The sequence below is a fragment of the Typopeltis vanoorti genome, chromosome 17, assembly GCF_054136105.1.
Source record: "Typopeltis vanoorti isolate ZY-2024b chromosome 17, IOZ_Tvanoo_1.0, whole genome shotgun sequence".
NCBI classification, from domain to species: Eukaryota; Metazoa; Arthropoda; class Arachnida; order Uropygi; family Thelyphonidae; genus Typopeltis; species Typopeltis vanoorti.
Window position 1 is genome coordinate 76,981,584 of NC_143565.1, and position 27,809 is coordinate 77,009,392.

General features: G+C 34.3%; 1 protein-coding gene across 2 annotated transcripts; it reads left to right on the forward strand.

Moving 5' to 3' along the window:
- The first annotated feature begins 473 nt into the window (after positions 1-473).
- On the forward strand, positions 474-27,809 carry Lipt1 (Lipoyltransferase 1). 2 transcript variants are annotated; one of them, XM_090407240.1, is made up of 4 exons: positions 474-1,095; positions 10,568-10,684; positions 14,667-14,795; positions 27,353-27,809. In XM_090407240.1, the coding sequence occupies exons 1-4, from the start codon at positions 574-576 to the stop codon at positions 27,782-27,784; spliced, it is 1,200 nt and encodes a 399-aa protein (XP_090263366.1). In that variant the 5' UTR covers positions 474-573; the 3' UTR covers positions 27,785-27,809. The 2 variants fall into 2 exon arrangements, with proteins under 2 accessions (XP_090263366.1, XP_090263367.1); XM_090407241.1 differs by lacking the exon at positions 14,667-14,795.

A 27,809-nucleotide genomic window follows, 5' to 3' on the forward strand; every position in this document is an offset into this window, starting at 1 on the left:
TCGATGGTGAGTTAGCCGATCTCATACGGAGGTAGCAGGGTTTTTTCTCCCGGAAACTCGGGTTTTTCATCCCGCATACATACAAATCGGCCCTTCAGAACACACGCAATTTACAGACAAAAATTACTAGTTGTGGTGGTGTTGGAGGTGGGCGGTAGATGGCGTTGATTCGTAGTAGAGGTAAGGTGTAGAGATAGTTGAAGATGTCCTCCCGCGATGAGTCTTCGGACTCCTTGGAGGTATCAGGAATAATAATAATAATAATAATAATACCTACGAAATTCAGAGTATACCAACACGAAAGCGCCCTCTATAATTAATTTTATTCTAATTTCATAAAATATATGCAGTGAAATATTAAAAAAATTGGCGCTATATTTGTTTATTTATTTATTTATTTATTATTTACTACAAATAAAGTAGAATGTTATAGTGGCTCCTATTCTATGTTTTGTAAAATGGAAACCTACCAATACAGTTTCGTATAACCTCGTGCTGTGTTGAATGGGATTGTTTTGTTTGGGTGTTATTGATTTTATTTTGTTTATCAGCTGTTTTTCTGTTCAGAAATAGATGTTTAACTGTTTTGGTAAATTTAAATTCAAGTTTACGTACTGTAATTATTATTTAACCCCTCCAAATTTGTTTTCAAGTTATTCAAATATAGCACACCATTTAAAATTTGATTCTTTCTCTAATGGTTGCATATTGATTTCTACTTCAAGAAACATATACGTAAATCTAGCTTTTGAAGATTGGTTATATAACAATTTGAATTTTCGAGAATCATGTCCAAACATATTGTTAATGTGGTGCAACGACCGAGCAGTTGTAATTGGGCGGCATCAAAATCCGTGGGTAGAAAGTCGCTTAAATGTAATAACCGAATGTGGAGTCGATTTGGCAAGACGCTGTAGTGGAGGTGGAACTGTTTATCATGATCATGGAAATTTAAACTGCTCCTTTCTTACCACACGAAACGCATACAACCGAAAATTAAACCTAGAATTAATATGTAGGTCACTGAGAAAAAGATGGGACATAAATCTTTCCATATCTCCGAGAGAAGATATTCTTGTGGATAATTATTTTAAGGTACTTTACTTCTTTTTGAAAACACTAGGAAATTCAACTATAAGTAATTATTTTTTATCATTAAGTAAATGATAAATATTAATTGCTTTGTAATTAAGTAATTTATTATTTATCCCTCAGTGCACTTGAAAATTCTAGCACAAACAAAGAGATTGACAGATAGGAGGACTGAATTTAAATGGAATCCTGAAAATAATGCTCATAATTGATGTAGAATAATAAATCTTATTATCTTACATCAATTATGCACAAGATAATAAGTTTGTGCTTAAAGATAACCATGTTATTAACTTTACTATAACAAAGGGAGTAACATGGTGATGTTACTCCCTTCAAATTATATGTAATTCATTTTGTTGTTTAATTTGTAAGTAAATGACATTGGAAAGGACTTAAATGGTGACATACAGTTGTTTGCAGATGAGGCAAAAGTGGGGAGAATTATGAGAAGCAGAGCAGATATTGTAGCTTTGCAAGAGGACCTAAATGTCTGAATGGGCGAGTGTGTGGAAATGTCAATGTAATGTTGCAAAGTGTAAGGTTTTAAAATTTGGGAAGCAAAGATGAGATGCAGAGTATAGGATTGTTAGAGATATTTTAGAGGAAGTAATGAAAGATCTGGGGATGGCGGCAGATAATGACTTGAAATTTCAAATGTCAGTGTAATGTTGCAAAGTGTAAGGTTTTAAAATTTGGGAAGCAAAGACGAGATGCAGAGTATAGGATTGTTGGAGATATTTTAGATTAAGTGACGAAAGATCTGGAGATGGTAGCAGATAGTGACTTGAAATTTCATGGACATTTTGCTAAAATTGTGAAGACAACACAGTAGATTATGGGAATGATTTGGAGAACACTGACGTGTACAAGTGAGGAATGTTTTGATTCTATTGTAAAGGCTCTTTGATCAGGCCACATATGGATTATTGTGTATAGATTTGGTTGCCAGGTTTTCAAAAGGATGATGAGATGTCGGAGAGGGTTCAGAGACAATTTACTAAGTTGGTCTCTGGAATGTAGAATATGAAGACAGATTGAGAGAATGCAAATTACAGTGCCTAGTAGATAGAAGGAAGAGATTAGACATGAACAAAACATATAAGTTGGTAAGGGGTAATTACCAGATTAACATGGATGAGATTTTTCATAGAATATCTGGAGGGAGGGGGGAGGAGAGAGAACGAGAAGCCATCCTTGCTCACACCAACCTGTATAAGGTTGGTGTGAGCAAGGGGATGAAGAGTAGATTTTTTGCTTGAAGAGTGGTGGCTGATTGGAATGCAGTGCCTGAGAGCGTGGTGAGTGCAAGTACAGTGAATGGATTTAACCTGAGGTATGATGAGCTGTGCATTGAGATTGGGACCTCTCATGATGAGTCGACTCCATGAAGGTTTGATAATAATAATTAAAAGAATTTGATAAATGGAAGGAAGGGATGAGGAAGATTGGAAATATTAGTTGCTGAGAGGGGAAATTATTATTATTACTTGACAATTTTGTGGAGGTTCATGACTCATTAAAGAAGTCACTCAACTTTTCATCTTCTGCCCATTCATTAAATTGTATTTTGCCTTTTAATTGTGGGTGTTTTTTCAGAGACATGTTCTGGAGGGGAGGGATGTGGAACCTTTCGAACTTATTATGAGAGTAGCTAACTTCAGTTGAAAAGTCCTTGTAAATGTATTTCATGTCATAATGAAATTCAAACTTTTATAGTTTCCAAGCAGAAGTTCATATTGCATCTTCATTCTGTCAGCACTATAGAAAGTTCTTCTGCACTACTGCAGTAATGAAAATAAGAGGAAATGCAGAGGAAATATTTTACATCAGTACCTTAGAAATTCAGCTGAAGTGCAGTTAGTAAATAGAATTTTCTCATGTAGAGTAGATTGGAGGACAGAGGATTGATACTTAACTGATTACAATATGGCCATATCTTTTCTTATAAGAGAAAAATATTAGTAGAATATTTCAAAAAGTTAATCTAAAGGTGGTAAGAAACCACCTTTACTTAATTACTGTTAAGAAACCCCTCCTTTTCTAAGCCATTGACTTCCTCTTTCCACTGATATATCCAGGTGCTTAACAGATAAAATGTATCTGCAGCAGAAGTAAAGCACACATAGGACAGGTCTTTCTGACCATACTCTGAAAAGAATTCAAGTAATATGTTAAACTGCTTTGAATGAAAATTTAAAGATGCCCTGTAAGGTACTCACCACCACTTCCCACTCAAAACAGGAATAAGCAAAAATTCTTCCTCCTACAAAAAAAAAAAAAAAATACCCATATTTATCCCAGATGCATCATTAGTTTAACCATCATTTATTAATAGGGAAAAAAAAAAAGAAAAAAAATGTACCATCATATTACAGCTGTACTCTTGATTTGAGATACTGTAGTTGTGGAAATTTTTTTTTTTTTTGAATCATGATTTAAAAAAAAAATTTTTTTTAATGTTGTGCCCACCCATGAAAGGTTATTTGCAAACCTGTAGTACTATCGAATCACAGATGCGAGAACCTTGGCTGGCGCTGTGCCAAGAAGAGTTAATTCATGTTGAAGGGGAGAAAGGAATAAGGTGATGTACGAATTCGTTACCAACACGCAAAATCACATGCTTTATATGTAAAATTTTCCAGCCGTTGTACAAGCAAAATGGTTACCACTTTAAAAATTAGAATTTTCATAAAAGAAAAGCTAATTTTCCGACGTATAATAATAAACACGCATCGCATGAAACACATTGATTACCCTATTATCAGAATGGATTCGCCTTCTGCCATATGCAGAAGTGTCGAGGGGTCTTACATCTGTGGTCAGTACATTTTATGCTATGGGTGGGCTAAGGATATGCATTTTTTTTCTATTTTTATCAATTATTTATATATATATATATATAAAATTGATAAAAAATAGAAAAAAATGTATATATATAAAATCCAAATATATATATATTTGGATTTTCGATTTATTTTTTACATAGTCCATAAACTCTGCTTTAGAGACCAAACATCGAACTTTTTCAAGCCATTTCAGGCTTCCAATAAGCAGGAAGGTGGTGTTATCCTGGGCAATGATATTCATCTCCCACTTAAAGACAATCACAAATATCCATGCCCATGGTGGAAGTTTTTCAAACAGTTGAATTGTGTAATATACTCTTCAACTCTTTGAAAAACTTTCCTTCCACAAGGATTAAATGTGTCTTTCTTATAATTTATTTTCTATATTTAATGTGAATCTTACCTATAAATGGCTGTAAACTTAATGTAATAATACCAGTTATAATCGTATTTTTTTATTATATCATAGGATCAAATAACACTGAATCAAACATGATAATTTTTCAAGCCACTTCAGACTTCCATTAACCCTCTTGTGCATGAATTTTTATATTCATTCATAAAAAATTAAAATGATGATACAGTACCATTTAATCTTACAGTATTACCACGAATTCATTAGTTTTGCTAAATTTATGCACTGTATATGTTAAAAATGATGTCCTCATCTGAGGACATCATTTTTATGTGTCCTCATATGAGTCCCTTATGCATGAGAGGGTTAAATAAGTTGGAGTTGCCACATTAGGTGATGACTAAAATTGTCTGCTGCTCAAAGACTTTCACAAATGTTCATGTTACATTTGGCTTTAAACCTACAACCTACTAGTTGGAAAGCTGAGATGATATTTACTCTCTTTACCAGTCAGGCATTTTATTAACCAACCACATTTATCAAATATGATTGTTTAATGCTCTACACATTTTGTTTTACTGTCTCTCTGTTATAAGATGATCAGTTATGATTCTAAAATATGTGACATGTTTATAGACAGATATTTTCATTTTTGTCTTTATGGCCAATGTAGTAAAATGCAAGAATTTGACAAAAAGACTGTTGATATTTAAACATTTTCAAATAAAATTGTGTTGATAGTTATCTGCCTAATTTAAAAAAGTTGGGTCACTGTTGATAGTTTAGTTTGGGTGCACACCCATCCCATTCTAATCATTATGTATCAAATGATAACAGTTTAACAAAGGAAAAAAAAAGTATTTCATGGTATGAAGCATTCGAGTAACTGATTTATGTGCAGTGGACATCAAATATAAGGATGAGAACTTCTTTGCAATAGGTGGTTGAATTAAAAAGGATCAGTTTTCTGGTGGGCTGGTCTTGAACCATTATGTATATATAAAAAAATTCCTAAAGATGAAAAGCTTTATTTTTTTGTAAGGTTATGTAAAGTATAAAGTGTGCATGTCAAAAATGACTTCACTGTAGGAGTTAAAAGCCAAAATTAGAGCAGTAGATAGTTATTTTTGGAATGTTGGCAATTATACTAAGTTACACATGGCTCTGGCTTATACTTCTTCTGAATTTCTGTCACTTATGAAGTAATGATGTCCTTAGGTTTAAATCCCATCTGAGTTGTGAAGTGAATGCCAGTTTAATGCAACTGGCATGTGGATGCCAGTTTAATGCAACTAAATATAAGGTTTTAAAATTTGGGATCCACAGAAGGGATGCTTCATACTCACTTGGTGAAGTTATACTGGAAGAAGTGGAGAAGCAAGGGATCTTGGATTGTGGATAGAGATTTAAAGTTCTGGGAACATATTGCAAAGATTGTGAAGACGTCTCAGAGAACACTGCAGCAATGTTGAGGAGAACATTGATCACAAGAGAGAAAAGTATGCTGATCCTATTGTATAAAGCTTTGATCAGACCACATCTGGATTTCTTTACTCAGATCTGGTCACTGGGATTTGAAGGGGATGAAGTAACCTTGGAGAGGGTACAGAGATGGATAACAAATATGATGGCAGGACTGTGTAACGTTGTTTATGAGGATAGACTGAGGGCATGCGGGCTGCAGAATTTAATGAATAGAAGGCAAGGGGGGGGGGAATATGATCGAGACATTTAAGCTGTTGAGGGGTTATTATTGTAATTAACACTGAGAAGATTTTTCATATGGTAGAATGAGGGAAATGAACAAGGACAAGAGCCCATCCCTGGAGGTTGCAAAAGGAAGCAGTGAGTAAAAGGATAAGAAGTACGTTTTTTGCACGGAGAATGGTAGGAGCATGGAATGCATCACCTGAGGAGGGGGGGGGGTGAGCATGCAGACCACAGATGATTTTAAGGAGTGGTATGATAGACTTTGTGTTTACTAGCATTGACCTCCCACAGTGAGTCTTGTGAATCCATGGGGATCAGGAAATTAATAATAATAATTATTATTAACATCTGACCTCCATGGAGTCGGAGACTCATCGTGGGGGGTACACACTATTGCACACATCGCCCATCCAACTGTGCTCTAAACTGATTCGGTGTGACTACATTCACAACACACTCGGGCAATGCATTCCACTCACCAACCACTCCATTCAAAGACCCTTCTCCTCAGTGCTCTGCTCACACCCCCCTTATACAGTTTCCAGCAATGGCCTCTTGTTCTTCTCCCTTCTCCCATTCTATGAAAAATCTCTTCCATGTCAACCTGATAACAACCCCTGACTAGCTTATATGTCTCAATCATATCCCCCTTCTTCCTCCTATTCATGAGGCTCTGCAACTTACACATTCCCTCAATCTGTCTTCTTACTCCACATTTTAAAGACCACTGACCACCTTTGTGAATCTTCCCTGGACCCTTTCCAACATATCCTCATCACCATGAAAACCTGGTGACCAAATCTGTGCACAATAATCCATATGAGGCCTGATCAAGGTCTTATACAGTGGCATCATAACCTCTGTTTCATCATGTCAGGGGCCTCCGCATCATTGCCATTATCCGATGTGACATCTTCACAACTTATGCAGTGTGGCCTCTGAATTTCATGTCTTTGTTCACTATCACTCCTAGATCTCTCATCTCCTCTACTTCCTTTAAAGTTTCACCACCAAGTGTATATTTTATATCCCATCATTGCTTATCAAATCTCAAAATCTCTTACACTTTGCAATATTGAACTGACAGTTCCACTTACCTGCCCATTCATGCAATCTATTCAAATCCTCTTGTAAGGCGATAACATCTGCTTGACTCTGCATTGCCCTCCCCAATTTTTCATCATCTACATATCACTAGTTAAACAGTTAACTAGTGATATGCATATCACTAGTTAAACCCATTCCAATATCATTAGCATACAAATTGAACAACAATGGCCCCAAAACTGACCCTTGCAGCGCAACACACCACTAGTGACCACCTATAATAATAATAATAACAACAGTAATAATAATAATAAATTTTGCCAAGCAAGCAAACTAATTTATCAAAAACTCATCTGGGAGGTCCTTTTATCATACGCACAGCACATCATACTGTGCTTTAAACACACTCAAATTCTCTGCAGATACCAGACTCTCAGGCAAGGCATTCCAATCATTCACAACACTGCATGGAAAAACCTCCTTCTCACTCCCCTACTCGCACCCTCATTATACAATTTCCAGAGATGATCTCTAGTTCTCCCCTGATCTCTCATTATTTTCTGTAGAACGTCTCCAGCATTGATCCTATAAGAACCCCCTTGCTAACTTGTAGGTCTCTATCATATCTTCCCCTTTTCCTCCTGTCCACCAGACTCTGCAAGTTGTATCTTCTCAATCTTTCCTCATACTTTACTACCTGAGGTTAGAAACTACCTTAATCAGTTGCCTCTGGACCCTTTCCAACATCTCTTCGTCCTTCTAAAAACCAGCTGACCAAATCTGGGCATAATCGTCCATGTGTGGCCTAATCAAAGCCTTATACAATGGAACATTGTTTAAGGCTTTGAATCTCCCAACTTCTACAAGTCAGTGTCCTCCGCATCATTCCCAGAAGCCTTTATGTTGTCTTCACAATTTTGGCTATATGTCCCCTAAATTTCAGATCGTTATTCACTATCTCTCCCATATCTCTTATTTCCTCCACCTCTGACATTACATCCTCATCAAGCATAAATTCTGCATCTCATGTTTGTTTTCCAAATTTAAAACTTTACATTTTGCAACATTGAACTCACATCCCCATTCCTGTGCCCAATCACTCAATTTATTCAAGTCTTCTTCTTGTAAGGCCACATTTCTACTCTCTTCATGGTTCATCCCAACTTTGCATCATCTGCAAACAACTGAATATCTCCATCCAAATCTTCACCAATATCATTAATATACAAGTTAAACAGTAATGGCTCTAAAACAGACCCCTGAGGCACACCACTTTCCTTTTCCTGGATATTGCTCCCCCATACACAACTTGTTGATACCTATCAGATAGCCAGTCTCCAATCCAATGCACAATCTAATATCCAACCCCATCCGCTCAAGTTTGACTATCAACTTATCATGCAGTAATCTATCAAAAGCCTTTGCGAAATCTAAGTATAGGAAGCAGTCACCTTATCGTAATAAGTAAGTAGATTACTAAAACATGACCTCCCTTTAGCAAACCCATACTGTTCATCAAAGATAATACCATTGTTGTGAACCCAATTCTGGATCCTAGTTCTCACAAGCTTCTCCAACAACTTAACTACAACACCTGACACACATAGATAAGCCTATAGTTTGATGCTTGAGTTCCATCACCTCCTTTATGAAGTGGCACAATCTTGCCCTCCTTCCACTCCTTAGGAACTTAACCCAATGCAAGACTTGTATTAAAAAAATATGTCAAAGCCGCCTTCAACTCCCTGGCACATTCCTTCAGAATACGTGGTGATATATTATGAAGTCCTACAGCCTTATTTACATCTAGTTTACTCAACTCCCCATACACCTCTTGCTCACTTACAGTCAGTCTTCCCCCCCCCCCATCATCGACTGCTCTCAATCTCTCCATGAAGTCACATTCACAAGATTGAAAGACCTTTATGAACTGCTCATTAAGTATCTCTACCACACCTTCTACAACAGCTGTCTTTATACCATTTTCTCCAATCAATGTCATCCTTCCATAATCATTCTTTCTTTTGCTGGCTACATATCGAAAGAACTCCTTAGGATTCTTTTTGGCTTCATTAGCTAACTACTGTTCATACCTAACTTTAGCTACCCTCACCAACCAAGTCACCCGACTTGCCTGGTCTTTGTAATCCTCATGGAATTGTTTATTTCCTGCCTTATGCTGCTTATGCTGCCTCCATAATACCCTTTTATTCTGTATCGCATTCTTAATCTCTTTATTCATTCATTTTACACCTACCTTATTTAACCTTCTCACCCTTGGAATACATTTAGACATTGCATCTACTAGATAGTTTTTGAAAATCCCCCAAGCTGCATTGATCTCTTTTCCATCTAACTCCTCATTCCATGCTACACCTGCAAGCTGTCTCCTGAGCCTCTGAGGTCCTCACATTGCTGGCAACCACCCAGGTAATCACCTCATGGTCACTCTCACTAATTGGTGGGTGATTTGACACCTCATTTATAATTACATCCTCTAATGAGATGACCAAATCCAATACCCTCAATTCTCATTTGCCCTCTGTTACATGTCTGAGGTAGTAATCCCTCAAGTAATCCTTCCAGTTACTATTCTTCTTCAATTCCAACTATTTCCTCTCGATCCCAGGTCATCCCATTCCTTTCCTGTCTACACATGCTCTCACATCCTCTTGGAGCATCCACCTTTCTCACGCTGTGTATCCCTATCCACCCTGAGCCTTCCCATTTCCCTGTTTCACTTGCACACCCATTCTCTCATTTTCCATACTTATGCCACTCACTTCCTCATTCATAACCACCTCTTCAATCTTTAGTGGGTGGGAGATGAATTTCATCGATGTCAGCAGTATGAGACCACTGCTCTGCTTATTGGAGGCATAAAGTAACTTGAAAAAGTTCCATGTTTGGTCTCTAGAGCAAGATTTCCAGACTGTGCAAAAATAGATATAAAAATGGCAAAAAAAAAAAAAAAATCCTTAGCCCACTCCTGGTACAAAACATACTCTAGGTTAGTAATAACCTTTTGTGGGTAGGAACCACACACACACACACACATATATATATATATATATATATATATATATATATATATATAATCAGAAGTGTTGGCATAAATACCACATTACCGAGACCTGCAACATATGTAGGAGTTGGTATTGAATTTGGGACAGGCTTAACCACGCTACTGGCCAAGACATCTATAGACATCAAGTTTATCATGAATGCGAAGTGCATATTAAAATTGTAATACCATTAATATTTCATTGAAATAAATGATGGATATGAAGCATATGAGGTTGCGTATTTGATCCATAATGGCCGGTGAGGTGGTTAATTTAGAGTTTTGATTATTAAAGAGTGTTTGCCACTGTGTATTCTATAAAGGCATTTATTATGAGAATAATGTATATTATAATCTAAAGGCAGTTTTCAAATGTTTTGATAGCTTTTATTTATATATAAAAAAAGGTTTGTTATGTGTTTGATTGATATCATACATTTTATTTTAAAGATTTCAGGAACAGCATCTAAATTTCAAGGACTAAAAGGAAATAATGCATACCATCATTGCACAATACTTGTCAATGTAGATAATAAATTATTGCATAAAGTATTAAATAAGGATATGGTAAGTCAGCATTCTTAAATTGTCTCAAGATAAAAAATCAGATTTTCATCTTGTCAAAATTTTTACAGTTGAAATCATTGAACTGTACTGTTTATTTTCAGTATGATTTGTATTAATTCTTAGATATTTCTGATTTGTAATTCCTTCTTATACATGCTGTATAGATTCATTTCTACTTAATGTAGTGGAAATGAATCTATAATTCCTTATGGCTATAAGTTTTATTCTATGATTCAAGACAATGGCAGGAAAAAAAATGCATACATTCTACCCACGTGGCAGAAGGAATTATGCAGAGTGTAATTCGGAAAGTTAAGGTGTGCAGTAGTTTAGTTCAAGTTCTATTAGAAATAACATCTTGCATTTAGATGTTTCTAAATACAAAATGTTTATAAGTGGCAATGCATAATTTATATTGGACTTAAGAATGTCAGTGTGTATCTCAAAAGGTGAGATATCCTGAGTGTTTAATCAGTGGAAAAATAACCAAAAAAAAAAATGTCAGGAATGAGATTGCTGTTGTCTGAAAATGCTTGTATGGATAAACAGAATTATCCTGTATGTAGCAATTGAGTGAAGCCTTTAATGAAGGCTGTTTCCAATCCATATCTCACTGAACTATGTGCAGGGAATTGAAGAGGATTGGTATGGGCAGTCACATGCTGACATGTAAAATAAAAGTTTCTAATTCAGTAGCTGGTATTTGTATAAATCATATTATGGTACTTACATTGAAGTAAGCACAGAAATGTTTAAGTACCTTCCCTATCTCAGGTTTTACATTTAGCCCCTAATCATGGTTACTAGTTTTTTTTTCTCTTCCTAGATCTGATTTCCAATATTTTATTCCCTAATTCAGTGCTACTTGGCAGTCTCCAGCACAGAATCTAAGCCTTCTGTTTCCTAGACGCCTCCTAACCAACACTCTGCATTCAGGCTGACTGTAGTGGTCTGTTATATACACAAATGTTCTTGCCTTATTTTACTATATGTTTTAAACAAATTTATCTGTTTACATGATAAAAAAATCAAGTCATCTGAAAATAACAATTCTGCGGCCTCTGTAGATCTTTGATTGAAAAGGCCCCCCTTCATTCGAAAGAAATTTTCCTTATATCAGTAATGAAAATTGAATCTAGATCTTTTCCGACCAGAGAATGCATATAACATCATTCATGCGATACAATGGAGGCATTCTCTAAGTAATATGTTGCTTTCATTTTAATGTTTTTGTTGTTTAGAGGTTGTACAGTTGGTACAAAAGACAATGCATTTGAATTTAGTGGTGGAGAATGTAGTAGTAGTTTTTTTTTTTTTTTTTAATGATGGGGAAGATTTAAATATTGAAATACCTAATTTAAATATTTAAACCAGAGAATACATATAACATCATTCATGTGATGCAATGGAGGCATTTTCTCAGTAATACCCCTTTTTTATATTTCATAGAAAAAAGGGGTATTTAAATAAAACCTATCGTATTTTCCAGTGTATAAGATGCTCCTATGTATAAGACGCACGCAAGAAATTTAATACAATTTTCTGGAAAAAACCTAAACTTTAAATATTTAAACCTGAACTTTAAAAAATGGATAAAATAATAGGTAATTTTTAATAGTGAACTGACCTTTCAGAAACCTGCAAAACCCATGTTACTGTCATCTGACTCTTCTCTATCATCATTCATTTCTTATAATATAGAAATAATTTTGTCTTCATATTCGTTTGGCATTTTTTGACTGATTTTTGTTTTTGTATGCATACAAAGTCCACTGCGTTTCATGAAATGGCTCACAGGCTGCTTTGACTGCATGTGTACGAATCATTTTTGTTGAAATGGCAATGCCATTTTGCCAATTTTCTTGCACCCATTTCAAAACTTCGGTCTCTAGTTCTGATCACTTCGCAATTTTTTCACGTTCTGCGCGTTTTTCTTTACACAAATTATACAAAATCTCCTTCTGACCATGCCAAGTTCTTAGCCAATGACACGCTAGAAGTTACGTGAAGGTCACGCATCAATTTGATTGCACCATTAACAGCCTACAAAGATCTTGGAACATAAAAGAGAGTGTGTATGACTTTGAAAAGAGGAAACAATCGTTATTACCTTCATTATATAAGATGCACCCCATTTTTAAGATGAATTTTTAAGGTAAAAAAAGTGCATCTTATACACCGGAAAATACGGTAATTCAGACACTATTAACCACAGAATTGGTTTTAACGTGTTGACATGTCAGTAATCACATGGATGTAAGGTGGATATGAAGCTTGTATTTTGATATATTTTATCCATGGCCGTTTAGGTGGTTAAACAACAATGTTAAATGTTAATCTAGATTTTAAATATTCTAATCTTTAATACAGCCAGCAAAGGTTGGTCGATTGGTAGAGTCTCCGCTACTATTGCTCGACAAATATCACAAAAAAGTTAAGCAAGTCTGAACGTGGTTAGTAGTTGGAAGGGGAACCAATTGTTCGATGCTGTTGGCACTCTGCTGAGGATTGGCCATTCTCACAGGTTAACTTCGGCCTGTAAACTGACATATGTCAGCCCTCTGTACCCTCGAGGGTACGTGGGGATATGCTATGACATGACAATCCTTAATACAATGGGAAACTATTTTCAGCAGACCTGCTGGTAATGAGTTTTAACTCAAATTATATTGTTGCATATTCATATTATTGCTAATTATAGATTTACTTTTAAGTTACATTAGGAAACCAAATTCAGGAGCAGTCCTATTATTTTTATTTGATGTGTGTGTGTGTGTTCTGCTTGAAAAGAAGTCAGTGGACACCATAGTGTGAGGAACAAATAGCCATGGTGCCCACCTTAATAAGATAAAGGACTTCCTTTCAATGTGATGACTGCAGCAATCCTATGGGGCATACTTTCCACAAGTGTACAATGGTAATCATTGAGAATTTTGGACAATTTTTCCTGTAGGCATCCTCTTGATCTCACCTAATGCTCTAGTTCATCCCACAGATGTTCAATAGGGTTGAGATCAGGACTCTATGGAGGCTAGTCAAGTGTGGTGACATTCATGTCCACAAACCACACAGTTACAGCAGCAGCCTTATGACGTGGTGCATTGTTTCACTGAAAGAAACAATGGTCATTTCTGTAGAAATGCCACAAAGCAAGAAGTATTGCATTGTTGTCCAGAACAAACAGAGGTCTGAGGCCAAACCAGGAAAAACACAATCATACCATGACACTGCCACCTCTGAATTTCATAGTTGGAGTTATGCACTATGGTAAGAGACATTCACTGGGCATCTACCACACCTACACCCATCCATCTGCTCAGTAGAGGGTGTACATGTTTGTCACTCCATAACAGCTTTCCATGCTTCCACATCTTACTGTACACGGGCTTTGCACCGCTGAAGACGATGCTGCATGTTGGTTTGGGTACATATTGCAGTCCTTCCCAGGAAACCCATTTGTGAGCCTCAGCTCTGAATGTTTTTGTGAAGATTCTTGTTCTGGTCAATGCCTGGAACTCCATACTCAGTGTGTTATCGACAAATGTCGGTTTTTACGTTACCCTTCATAGCACCTTACAATCATATTCGGTGAGTCGTCCTCTGTGGGTAACACTTGCAGTTGACTCATTGCACTTCCATCTCAGTATGGCATCACTGATTGTTAACCTGGGATGGCCCAATTTGCAGCAGGCCTACAGAGCATAGCATAGCATCCTATCCAAGCTTCTTTCAAACTCCATCAGTTCCCTTCTTGCAGCCATTTCACGACACAGTTGCACTGACTTCAGACCATCATATTCCTCCAATTAAATTGCATTACATGGCATGACACATCTTGCCCATGAGGATGTCTGTTGACTTCTTTCCGAGCAGTGTATTGTGTGTGTGTATATATATGTATACACACACACACACCTTTTTTTCATATTTACTGTGTAAAAAGCTATACACATACATTAAAAAAAACAATGTGTGTTTTTAGAGTCACATGGAAAGTAAGGCAACATCAAGTGTTAGATCACCAATAAAAAACTTAAAAGAAGTATGCCCAGAAATAACAGTACCAGGTGTTCTTAATGAGATAACCTTAGAATATCGGGATTATTACAAGGTAATAGTTATATGTAAAATTTTATATTTTTGTTTTCAATTTTTTTAAAAAAAATCTTAAATTTTTGAAACATCCGAAATTGGTTTCATTCATTAAAATTAACCTGACAAAAATGTGTAACATATATATATCATGTAACATTTCATATATTAATATTTACTCTTCAGCAAGTGTTTATTGACAGATTAAATTTATTGAATGGTGTAGAAGAAAATAGATAAGCATACCTTGACCTTGCAGGCAATTTTTGTGGTGCTTATTCTTAGTTTGAACACATGTATTAAGCCTGGTTTAGATATTAGGCTAAATGGTGTAGTAGATCTGTGCTTTTGCTGCTAGTCATGTTGGTTCAAATCTTACTTTGACAAAGATGTGTCTGAAAGTCTTTAAGCGATATATGATTTTTGTTGCTCAGTGTAACACACTGTTATTAGTGGCTTGAAGTGTGTGGTGCCTAGTACAAAGTTTTGGTTTATATAACCTAGCCAACATTTTGTTTTCATGACTGAAGTAATAAAAGGTTGGAAAATTATAGCACATTGATGTTGTCATCATCAAATTCCTGGAATGCACCCTTGGGTGGGGAGTGGGGGGCATAGAATATTATGATAGTATTCCACAAAAAAGTTACATCATTACTAACTTCCCATCAACAATTTTCCTCCAAATTAATCTGTTATCTGCCAAGACTCCAATATTAATCAGATCTTATATTTCTGTCTTCTAAGACACTTTTTGCTGTATCTATCCATCGTGATCTTCGCCTGATCTTTTTCCTACCATCCTAGTAAAGAAGTTTTGCTAACCTTTCTTTCTCCATTCTGCTTAAGTGATCATACCATCTGAGATTAGATCTGCTAACACATTCCTGAATACTAGGAATGTTAAGTATGTTTCTCATAATTTTATTATAATTCTGTTATTGATGCTATCTGTAAACTCCCCTAATCTTTTTCAGAACTATCATATCTTTGATTCAGGATGCAATGATTTCAGTCCTTCTGCATAAAAACAATAAAAAAAAAATGATCGACTCAAAACAGTTGATCTGACATTTTGGTGGCCAGCAGATAACAAATTTTTGTAGCGAACAGGTGTGGATTATCACATCTCATTATGGTGGCATAGATATTGGATATGTGTGACAGTGTGTGAAGTGATGCCTGATTTTCATTACCTATTGTGGAACTTTTGTGCTGCTAATAAGCATATTAGTGATTTCATTTCAGGTCTCATGTTGGAAACTCGAAAACATACCATAGTTGTGATGCCCGATTGGCTACCAAGTCGCATATCTTTTAGCCACCAAGTGTTTTATTTCTAACCCAACTCTTAGATCCATAAAATTTGTTCTAACACTGTGTTGTATATTGCTAGTTTAGTTTTTTTGACTAATTTCTCTCTCTTATTCTTATATAATGTATTCAGTTGACTTTCTTGCTAATTATGTTGTCTACTTCAATATTTAATTTACCATCTTCACTGAAATTTGTGAATAATTATCTTAAACGTTTTATTTGTTCTATGGCTTCTCCATTCAGGATGCAATGATTTCAGTGATTCTGCATGTTTTCATTGTTTTTATAGCTGATTTTCATACCAAATTTATCATGACAGTTATTCAGTTTAGTCGAGGAATCCTGAAGACTTTTAAGGGATTTATTTAGAAGTATAACATCATCTGCATAAACTAAAGAGCTGAGATTAACATCTCCAATTTTGATATTAGGTTTAATACTACTTTCTTTCATAATGTAATCCATATAGATGATGTACACCTCTATCTTGCACCTGATTTAACCTCAAACTATCTTGTACCTTCTTCAATTTTAACTACTGACTTACAACTTAAATATGGACTAAGTATTGCTTGATATAATATCCAATTTACATGATATGACTATAATTTTTTGAGCAGCTTTTCTCTTGGCACCTTGTCATATGGCTTTTCCATATGTACAAAACTTAAATACAGATCTTTGTTATATTCTCAAGGTTTTTCACTTATTTGTCTTAAAGTGAAAATCTGATTATCACATCCACTATTTGACCTTAATCCAGCTTATTCTGCTTAAAGCTTCCCTTCCATAATTTGCATAAATCTTACGAGGAATGCTCAATATGGAAATTCCTCTGCAATTCTCACATTTAGTTTTATTTTCCTTTTTATAGATAGGTACTATCATCATTCTACTACAACCACCTGGAATTTGACTCTATGACCAACCTTCTGAATTATGGAGGTTGATCATATTAAATGTAAAAGTTTTACAGTGCACTGCACTGTAAAACTTTTATACTTTTATATTTGAGCATGTCTGGTTAAATGTCATCTACCCTAGCTGCCTGTCAAATCCGTTTCAGGTTTTTGATGGCCGTTTCTACTTCCAAGTATTGATATGTATTCCTGATTGCATTCCTGTTGAGTTTTTCTACAACAATATTGTTACTGCTTGTTTCATTTTATAGTCTTTCAAAGTATTAACTCTAGGCATCTAGAATATCTTTATCTGCAGTTTTCATGCCACTAGTATCATCTCTGTACTCTTTCCTCCATTGCTAAGCTTTTTTCAATAACCTTCAGAATATTTTGCCACCTTCGTTATGTTTATTTTCTATGTTCTTTCTTACTGAAAGACCATGACTTTTGTTTAGCTAGTTTTACACAGTGTTTTGCTTTCTTACATTGTTCTCTGTATTCTCTATGAGCACATGCTGACTTACTTGCTAGGAACTTTCAGTTAGGAACTTTGAGTATGTTTTCTTCTTTGACTGTCTCTTTAACTTCCTGTTTCCATGATGGAGTTCATTGTCTTTTTTAATGTTGTTAGTTCAGATCTTACTTTGACTGCTATTGGAGTCTTGAAGTGTTTAGTGTCTAGTAGAATTCTGGTTTATATAACCTAGTCAAGATTTTTTTTTTTTTTTTTTTTTCATGATTGAAATAATATAAGGCTGGAAAATTATAACACATTAATCATGAAATAAAAAAAGAAAAAATCAAAATCTTTCTGAATAGCTGTTGATTAATTATAGAAAATATTTACTGTTGTTAACATATACACAGTTAAAATCCTCTATAACTGTATTGAGTTCATTTACTTCTATGTTAATTTTCAAAATTAAAGGCATGTATGGGAAACAGAATCATTGGTGCAGTGAACATAAATGTTTTTCTACAATAAAAAAGAAATATGACTGACTCAAAACCTGATTTGCCAACCTGGTGGCCAGTACATAACAAAACCTGTTTTGTAACCAACAGGTGTGATTCATCACATCTCATTATGGTGGCATCGATATTGGATATTTGTGAAAGTGTGGGAAGTGATGCCTGATTTTCACTAGTTATTGTGAAACTTTTGTGCTACTAATAAGCAAGGTAGTGGTTTCACTTCGAGTCTCATGTTGGAAGCTTGAAAACATGCCTAATTTTTCCAAAAACAAGGCTACCAAATTATACATATCCCTTAGTCACCATGTTATTAAAATTAATGCCACTGGTGTTCTTTAAATTCATGAGTGTAATTATTAAAAAAAAAACTATGTATATGTATAATCAAATTTGTACATGAATGGGTGAAAAATTACAGCACATCGTTGTTTGAGCATGAGATTAAGGAAAAAGAGATATTATCAAACACATCTGGATATTATTTGAAGTGAAATAAGATCTTTCTTGTAAGAAATAAGACAGGAGTGCATTTTATTGAAGCATTACAGTGTACAGGTTTATTCTTATCAATCACTCAAAGCTTTAAAATCTTCTGCAATCAATCTGTAAACTCTGATCAGCTCTGTTTTTCAGAAGGACAAGAATAATCTTGTGAACTTCAATTCTATGAAAAAACAGACCTTGTTTCTCACAAGAAAGATCTTGCTTCTCTGCTTTTGATAATACCATCATCACCAAACATTATCAGATTTCTCTTATTGAGCTGACTTACATCTCTATCCTTTCCTGGCACAAAAACATCTCAATGATTGCTTCTTCAGCCTCTAAAAAAAACTAGGTGCACTGAAAAGTGCACCTAGTTTTTTAGAGATATTACAGCATTTTTCACTTGCACAACTGCACGGCTGAAAAATGCTCCATTTTTCTTCTTCATTCTGTTAAATGAAGAAGAGGAATAGAGTGTACTGCCATTGCTCTTTCTTGAGGTCCTCTTAAAAACAGAAACAGATGGCTCCCTATCATCTTCTCTACTGCAAACCTACCTTTTCTGGCAGTTACATATATCATGCATTGCCCCCAAACAAAAATATGGTATTATTAAATGCCTACTATCATAAGTTCATGTAGTCTGTTCCTTATTCGAATCTCTTCAATAAGAAATTTCTACCATCAAACAAACTTTGTCTCTCAATGGTCACAACCTTGAAAGTCGTTAGAAAAAAAGAAAAAAAAATCAGCTGTTTTTCTCCAAATTCACAAGAAGATTAGGATATCTAGCCCATATATTAGAGGTACTTCTGAATGTGTTGCTTACATCCTAAAGAAATTTTATCTTGCAGCCATGTTAAACCTATCAACCCAATCAGCTCTTTGTTTCCATCTCCAAAAAGATAACATAAGATGCTTATTGCTACCTAGAGTATATCAAATTTCTAGTAATTGTAGTTTGTCCTAGTTTGGACAGATAGGCTTCTCTATTGAAAAATGCAAGTTTTTTCACTCCATGCTATGCTATGCTACTAATTATATATTTGGTTTTATCCTATCCAGTCCTGAAAGTACTTCAGGTGCAAACTTTGTTTGCTAACACTTGGATAAAGGGTAAAACCCAATATATAATTATCGCAAAATGCATTTCAGAATACCAGTGCTATATTAAACTCAAAAATGTCACTTATCTGGCCTTGATGATCATGGATTTAACAATAGTAGCTATAGGATCCTCTGAAATGAAGCTAAATTATTACACATTTGCAACCAGAAGTTCAAAAGTATTTTAAAGAAAATTAAAGTTCTTGATCCAAATCTTAAATTATACTGTCTGTGCCCAAAATTTAAAAAATTGTTATCAATAACTGTTTCTTAACTTTTTAAATTACACACACGTGCACGATCCTAATGGTATATTAACCTGGCACTCTTGACTGTACACAAAAAGATACAATTCTCCATTCACTTGCATTATTGTTTTTGAATTTATCATTATTCACATTTAACACTGACAAAGGTCTGAGATAATTAAACCTAAATATCTTTATAATTAATTATAATTTATTAAACACATTGTTTGCTGTGTATACGTGTATTTTACTGTAGTGACTAGGTGTAAGTACATAACATGAATACTACTGCATCATTACTCATGCATTTATGACCACTGCTCCACTAATTGCATGAGAAATGTTGAGATAAAGTTTAGAGCTGAATACTCTACAACAGGGGTTCCCAACCTTTTTGTTTCCTAGAGCACATTCTAAAATACTGGTAGGTCGATGGCACCATCTATTTTTTCAAGCAAATTTTTTGAATTTGTTTGTCAAATGAATACATACTAAGTTTACATTATAATCAAATGTTTTATTACTTAAAAGTTTACATTATATAAAAATTTAAATATATATATGTAAGTTAGTGTGATCTTTGGCATTCCATTTTCATTGGCCAGTACTTCATAATTAGGAGAATATGATGATATTCCAGTTCTTAAACTGGAATGAACAACTTCGAATGTGCGTCTACTTTACATTGTATGTGTTTAATACTCGTCATGTGTGCATGCGTCATATAGCATGCCATGAATTGTTGCGTGATTATTTCAAACTATACGGCACACAGTTGAACAGTGGCGGGCACACACACAAATTGGTCGATGGGCACCATGGTGCCCGCGGGTATAGGGTTGGGAACCCCTGCTCTACAACAATCCCCATTATTATGCATTTCAAATCTAGTCAACATCAGAATGCTAAGTTCTTTTCAGTGACTCAGTATGAAGTATTAGCTTAAAAATAGCAAATAACTGTTAGATTTCTAGAATTGGAGTATGCTTGTAATCATCTTTACAGATAGTCTCTAGCAGTAATTACTTTCTTTTCAGAATTTATTTGGCTCATGTGTTAAGATAACTATTTTTAAGTATTTATTTTCATAAGCTATGGAACACAAAACATGTACCAGTTGTAGTATACTTGTTTTGTTTATCTCTCAAATTGCAATTTTTGTTTGTTACACTTGGCTACTTTTTTGTAGCATGTAGGATTTTAAATTTTTTGACAACCTTTAAAAATATTTAAGTATACTTAGGAACACAGATAGTTGCATTTCTACTTAAAAAAAAAATTTGGGTTTTATGACATAAATACAATGCTTGGGAATTTTAGCAAGAAATATAGTGCATCTAAATATTAAAATAAAAAGTTATTGGGATAACAAAATAATGAAAAGGTAAAATATAAATACGGTCTCTCATCTTTCTCATCTCGTATGTTAAACTCGGGATAAAAAAAAACATTTGTAACATAGAAAAACTCCCACCGTCTCTGCATGAGATCAGCTGATCACCTTTTCAGATGAAAGTGGTAAGCTGACCTCATGTGGAGGCACTATTTTCCCATGGCTACTATTGTTTATAAAGAGCTTTTCATTATAATGATTCCTTGTGTTCTACATGAGATTTTGTACAAATTTCATGTCCAATTTTAATATGAGCAATGCTATAATAATAACAGTAACAACAACACTGCCACTATTAGAATGTCATCAAAACAGTTGATTCCAACTCCTACTTTCTTAATGACTGACTTAAAAAATGTCTTTTTAAAGTCTTTGGTTTTAAATGTCTTTTTTTTTTTTTTTTTGTTTCTTTTTTTGTTTCCGTTCTGTCGATGGCTATTTCCTTTAATAATTTTTTACAGTAATGTAATAATATAAGAAAATTTTCAAGATAAATGCAAACAGGAGTACATATTGCTACTTGAGGTAGAAAAAGCTTCAAGAACTTGAAATGTGGAAAGGCAGCTGGAGTAGATGATATTCGACCAGAAAAGCATAGATATGGAGAAATAGAAGTTCTGTAGTGGTTACACTGCATGATTCAGATGGGCCTGATCAGAAGGTCAAATTCCAGATGATTAGAAAAGAGCACTCATAGTTCCCATCTATAAAAAAAAAAATGGAATAAAGCTGAATGTGAGAATTTAGCAGAATTTCTCTGCTAAGCGTTCTAGGTAAAATTTATGCAAGCATACTTGAAAAGAGGCTGAGAAAAATTGTGGAAGAGAAACTTGGAGAATAACAAACTGGATTCAGATAGAGGTTGTCAAGATCAGATTTTCACTTTAAGACAAATAGTTGAGAAATCATGGGAATATGACAAGGATCTGTACTTAAGTTTTGTAGATCTGGAAAAGGCATATGACAAGGTGCCCAGGAAAAAGCTTTTCAAAACACAACAATTATATTGGGTAATTGGAGTATTTTACAGGGCAATACATATTTAAATTGTAAATATAGACTTCTAATATTCTAACTCCTTCAGCAGTTAGAATTGAAGGGATTTGATGTAAAATAAGTTGCAAGACAAGGATGCATATTATCTCCACTGTTATCCATCATCTATATGGATCACATTATGAAAGAAAGTGGCATTAAACTTGATATTAGAATGGAAGATATCAAACTTGGCTCTGCGTTATGCAGATGATGTTATACTCCTAAACACATCCAGTGTAAGTCTTGAGGATTTTCTAAATTGAATAACAGCTGTAACAAATTGGCATGAAAATCAGCAATGAAAAGACCAAAAATATGATGATGATAAACTGTGAAAATAGGCAGAACATAGAAAACTTCAGCTGCATTCTGAATGGAGAGTAATAGTTATTAGTAGCTATTTAGGCATAGTTTTAAGAAGATGGCAAGTTAAATCTGGAAATAGACAACAGAATAAGCAAAGCTGTTATCGTGGGTAGCCAGTTGAATAAATTTATATGGAATATGAGAGAAATTAGCCAAAACACTAAACTACCGGTATACAAGACGGTATTCTCTCTCTCTCTGAAAGAGGAAGGAAGTTTCTCTAAAGTAGTTGTACAAAATATTTCTCTAAGAAATTGTATAGCTTATTTTGGATCCTAAAAATTGATTTTCAAGATCAAAAATTGCTAAGCAACATTACATAACTAGTAGAAATATCTTCCATTATGTCTATGTACCTGGCTTAGTTATCTGCTAGTAAATGACCAGCAGATTCAGCTAAGGAATTGAATCCATTGATCATTCACTATTTATTTCAAGGTTGCAGCATTATGCTATTTAGAAGTAATACCATACAGAGTGTGTGACTATATGTTGTGAACTTTGCAGTTGCTTTTTATGTTTTAAAAAAAAAAGCAGACTTTATGCACATGTGCATCAGATACTCCTTCACACTTTGAAAAAACTGACAGAACTGTCAAGATTTAAAACTTGAAAAAATAATTAGGAACTGAAACATTTGATTGGTTCTCCAGTGTTCAAAAGTGGAATGATTGTTTGTTGATAATGAATTGGAATTGGGATTCAAAATAAACAATCTATTAAAAAAATTGAAATCCCAAATCTAAGAACTATAAGGTATTTGAATTTTCAGAACTAAATGTTCTGAAAATGTTCCTCTAATACATAAGAACTGTGATATGTGAACCACTTTTTGCTTGTGGCATGATCCAGCAATCCCAATTTTTTGTTGCCTTGCAGAAGGCTTTTGGTTTGAACTTAGCACATAGCCTCTAATATTTTTGAATCATGATAATTAAATCTTCTTCCATTCATTGTCATCTTAAGTTTTTCCATAAATGAAACAGCTATCAGGCCAGTACAACCCAGTCAGTGGACTATAATAAAAATCAACTATATGGTCTACTTGGGCCGAGTCCATGTCTTTTAAGTAGTGCAAGCCAAAAAAATTCCTATGCTAAAGGTTTATGATGGATATCTGTTAAATACAAAAGATAAATATCACAAAGGTGTGATATTTATCTTTTGTATACAGATCTTGTTGAGAAGGCTATTGAATGAGCTTAGCAATTGAAGACAGAGAACTGAATGATAAAGAACACATTAAATCTGAAGGTAACATAACTCCAGTTGTCTAGAGTATTTATTTTGAAATATTATTAAATAAGATAAGCAGTAACAACAAGCATTGCAGCATTCAAGATGAATGCAATCAGGAGTGCATATCATTGCTTCGAAGTAGAATAAGCCATCAGAAATGGTTTGTGGAAAGGCATCTGAAATAGATGACATTCAACCAGAAATGTTTAAATATAAAACTTTACATTGATTACATTGTGTAATTAGAAAGGGAGGCAGAAACAAGCTGGGTTTCAGCATCAGCTTTTTACTTTACAACAAATAGTTGAGAAATCATGGGAATGTAACGAGGATCTGTATTTAAGTTTTATACATCTGAAAAAGTATATGACAATTTGCCAAGAGAAAAGCTGTTCAAGGTGCTACAGTTATATGCCATAAATGTGAAATTATACTATACAGGATGTCCCAAAAAAGGAATATTAATAATTTTTATTGAATGTCCTAGAAGTAAAGAGTAAGAACCAAAACAACAAGTGAAGATTAAAAGATTCAATTATTAATCCCCCTCCCCAAAGGGAAAAAATTATTAGTGTTTCTTTTTGGAGCATCTTTTTGGAACATCTTGTATATAGCTTACACAAGATGACTTTCACTATGTCAAACTCTTAGGGACCACAGAAACAGTTTGCCATAGTGAAGTTCCTTGAGAATAGTATTGTCTATGAGGACTTGGAATTACTTACAACTTATGTATACATTTGTCAACTGTATACTTAAGTTATAAGTAATCAGTTAGCATTGATGAAGGGAGGAAGACAGCTGGGCTAATCAGGTGTAAGACAGGGATGTGCACACTCTGTATCTCATCATTTGTATAGACCATGTTATAAAGAAAAGTGGCATTAAACTTAATAACATATTCAGAAACTCAGCTCTACTTTACTTTATGCAGGTGACATTTTCCTAAATAAATCTGGTATAAATCTTCAGGTTTTTAACTAAATTGAAATTTATACTAGATTTGTATAATTTTTTATTTTTATAAAAATTAGCTATAACAACAATTATGTTTTTATAGCTAATTTTAAAAACTACAAAAAATTTTGAAAACATGCAGGAAGATTTTAAAAAATTAACTTCAATTGCAGTGAAGAAAATATGAAACAAATATTTTGGCTAAACAGCCAAAGTATTTGTTTCATATTTTCTTCAGGCAGGTTTTTTTTTTTTTTTTTTTTTTGTATTAAGATAGCAGATTAGATATGGAAATAGATAATAGAATAAGCAAAACTGATGATATTGTCTCTGAGACATTTGAATAAATTGATATGAAATAAGAAAGAAATTACACAAAATTCTATCAGGTAATTCTAAATCAATTTTAATATATTAATCTGAGGGTTGGGTTAGAGACCACAGATATGAGGATTCCAAGAAAAATTAGGAGAATGGATAGATTGTAGTAGAATCATATCAGAAATGAAGATATTAGAAAGGCGCTTGACATTGTTTGCATGCAATGATATATAAGCATAACTAATCTGAAGTGGTATGGTTCACTTAAACAGGATGGTTAGCAAAACAGATGCTTGGATGTTTTTTTTTTTTTTAAATACTCAGGGAAAGACTAAGTTCTAAGTGGATTGATGCAATTAATATACCTTGGAAGTCAACCTATAAGATATGACAATATTGTATCCTGACATGTATCAGAGTAATTTGGAAGAAAATTGTCGATAGGAAAATAGCCATAATGTTAACTTAATCATGTATGGTCAGTTCTCATTATAGCAAACACTTATAGAGATCACAAGAAGAGTTTGCTAAGTTTGTATAGTAATTTTTTTTTTAGCTTAGCATGCTATACTGAATAAGATTGGTACAACTTTCAGTAGTTTGTTGTAGTGGTGTTCGCTAAGTGAGAGTCAACTATAGTAGTATCATTATAGTATCCTGTAAACTCCTTGAGGATACATATCAGAAATTTGATTACGCTGATGTATAATACTTTTTTGCAGGAGGGAGAGAGAGAGAGAGAGAGCACATTTCATTTAGGTTAAGCAATATGGAACATAAATGATACATTATTTAACAAGTTAACAATTAATTGTTCCATATAAAGAACCTGATAAAAAAAAATCTTTATTTGCATAAATTGGCACAGTTTTGCACTGTAGTTTATTCATAATATAAAAGGTAAAGAGAATCTCTGTTAATAATTATATAACAATAATAAATCAGATAGGAAAATCTTACAAAATATATATGAAATATAATGGAAGTATTTTTTTCACTTGGTTAGACTATAATAAATTTAGCTTAATCCTTTATCGAAGTGTTAGCAAACAAAGTTTGCGCCTGAAGTATCTTCAGGACTGAGGCCACGCATGGCAAAGGTGGACCAAGTTCTCATCACTGCTTGTCTGTATCTCCCATAATGCAAAGCACATCTCCTTGCAGACATGTATAATACTATACATTAAGGGAAGGGCCACTACCCAGACCAGTTTTGACCTTGATTGAGGTCTCATCAGTGGGAGCCAGACCCAGAGATAGTGATACTGGGGCAGAAGCAATGGAGAAGTCATATTTACCTACCTATATAAGTTACCTCAGTCCTGAAGATACTTCAGGTGCAAACTTTGTTTGCTTACACTTGGATAAAGGATTAAACTAAATTTATTATAGTCTAACCAAGTGGAAAAAATACTTCCAACATCTTTCTCTAAATCCAGAGTAATTTAATAATAAGGTGGTGCACCTTTTGGTAACTCGTTTAGGTGAATATGACTTCTCCATTGCTTCTGCCTCAGTATCACTATCTCTGGGTCTGGCTCCCACTGACAAGACCTCAACAAAGGTCGAAACTGGTTGGAAGCTTGGGTGACGAATGGCAATGCTGTAGTCCATAAAGTTTTAACTTACGCTCGGCTGTTGCTGTCACCCAGGTCCTGGGTGTGTGTGGGGGGGTTAAGGAATGGCAATGCTGTAGCCCATGAAGTTAACTGAGGCATGGCTGTTGCTGTTACTCCTTGGATGAGATATGAGCAAATGAGTGACTCTGCTCTGTGGGGCAACAGTGTAGAGCCCACCGGTTCTGAGAGTTCTTCTCAGTGTCAGGGTGACCCTGTTACTAAGGGGAACAATGCTCAGTTTTTGGAGTTTGACCTGTACTTGAACATTCAATAAAGGTTGAAACCAGTCTGGGTAGTGGCCCTTGCCTTAATGCATAGCATTAGACATGTCCGCAAGAAGATGTGCTTTGCATTATGGGAGATACTGAGACAAGGAGTGATGAGAGCTTGGTCTATCACGAGTTGCCTTAGTCCTGAAGATACTTCAGGCACAAACTTTGTTTGCTTACACTTGGATAAAGGATTAAACTAAATTTATTATGTATGAAATATACATTTTCTGTGGATGATGATACTGTTGATATTTTGTAAAAATTAATTCCTTTTGGACCAACTTTAACAATCTAATGCTGCTTAATATTTTATATTATATCTTTTTATGCTTTCAGATTAATCAACCAGCTATTCTTTTACATCCAGATGATAATGGATTTCCTGGTCTAAATCTTATCATTCATCAGTTAAAAAGTTGGAACTGGATATTTGGCAGGACTCCTCGGTTTACGGTTAAGAAAAAGTTTGTTACTATACCAGCTAAGGTGGTAGAAAGTGCAGAAAATGAATTAACAGATCCTTTTAATGTAAAAATTTCAATAACTTGTTTTCATGGGCGTATTGAGAATATAATCATTGATCCTCTTCCTTTTAATGAAGATTTATATGTGTCACTGCAACAAATTTTAAAAAATGTTCAGTTTACTGTAGATGATATTTGTGTAGCTCTTATTAAATGGTCACTTAGAAATAATATTGCTACTGATAATGTAGCTAATTTTATTAGAAAATCTATAATTAATTCTATTAAGGATGCTTATTCTTGATTAAAAAAATGTTTAGAAAATATGA

Coding starts and splice junctions, on each gene's coding strand:
- Lipt1 (XM_090407240.1), top strand. CDS start 574: ATGTTTAACTGTTTTGGTAAATTTAAATTCAAGTTTACGTACTGTAAT. Junction 10,685..14,666: donor AAGTATTAAATAAGGATATG/GTAAGTCAGCAT, acceptor GTGTGTTTTTAG/AGTCACATGGAAAGTAAGGC. Junction 14,796..27,352: donor AATATCGGGATTATTACAAG/GTAATAGTTATA, acceptor TTATGCTTTCAG/ATTAATCAACCAGCTATTCT.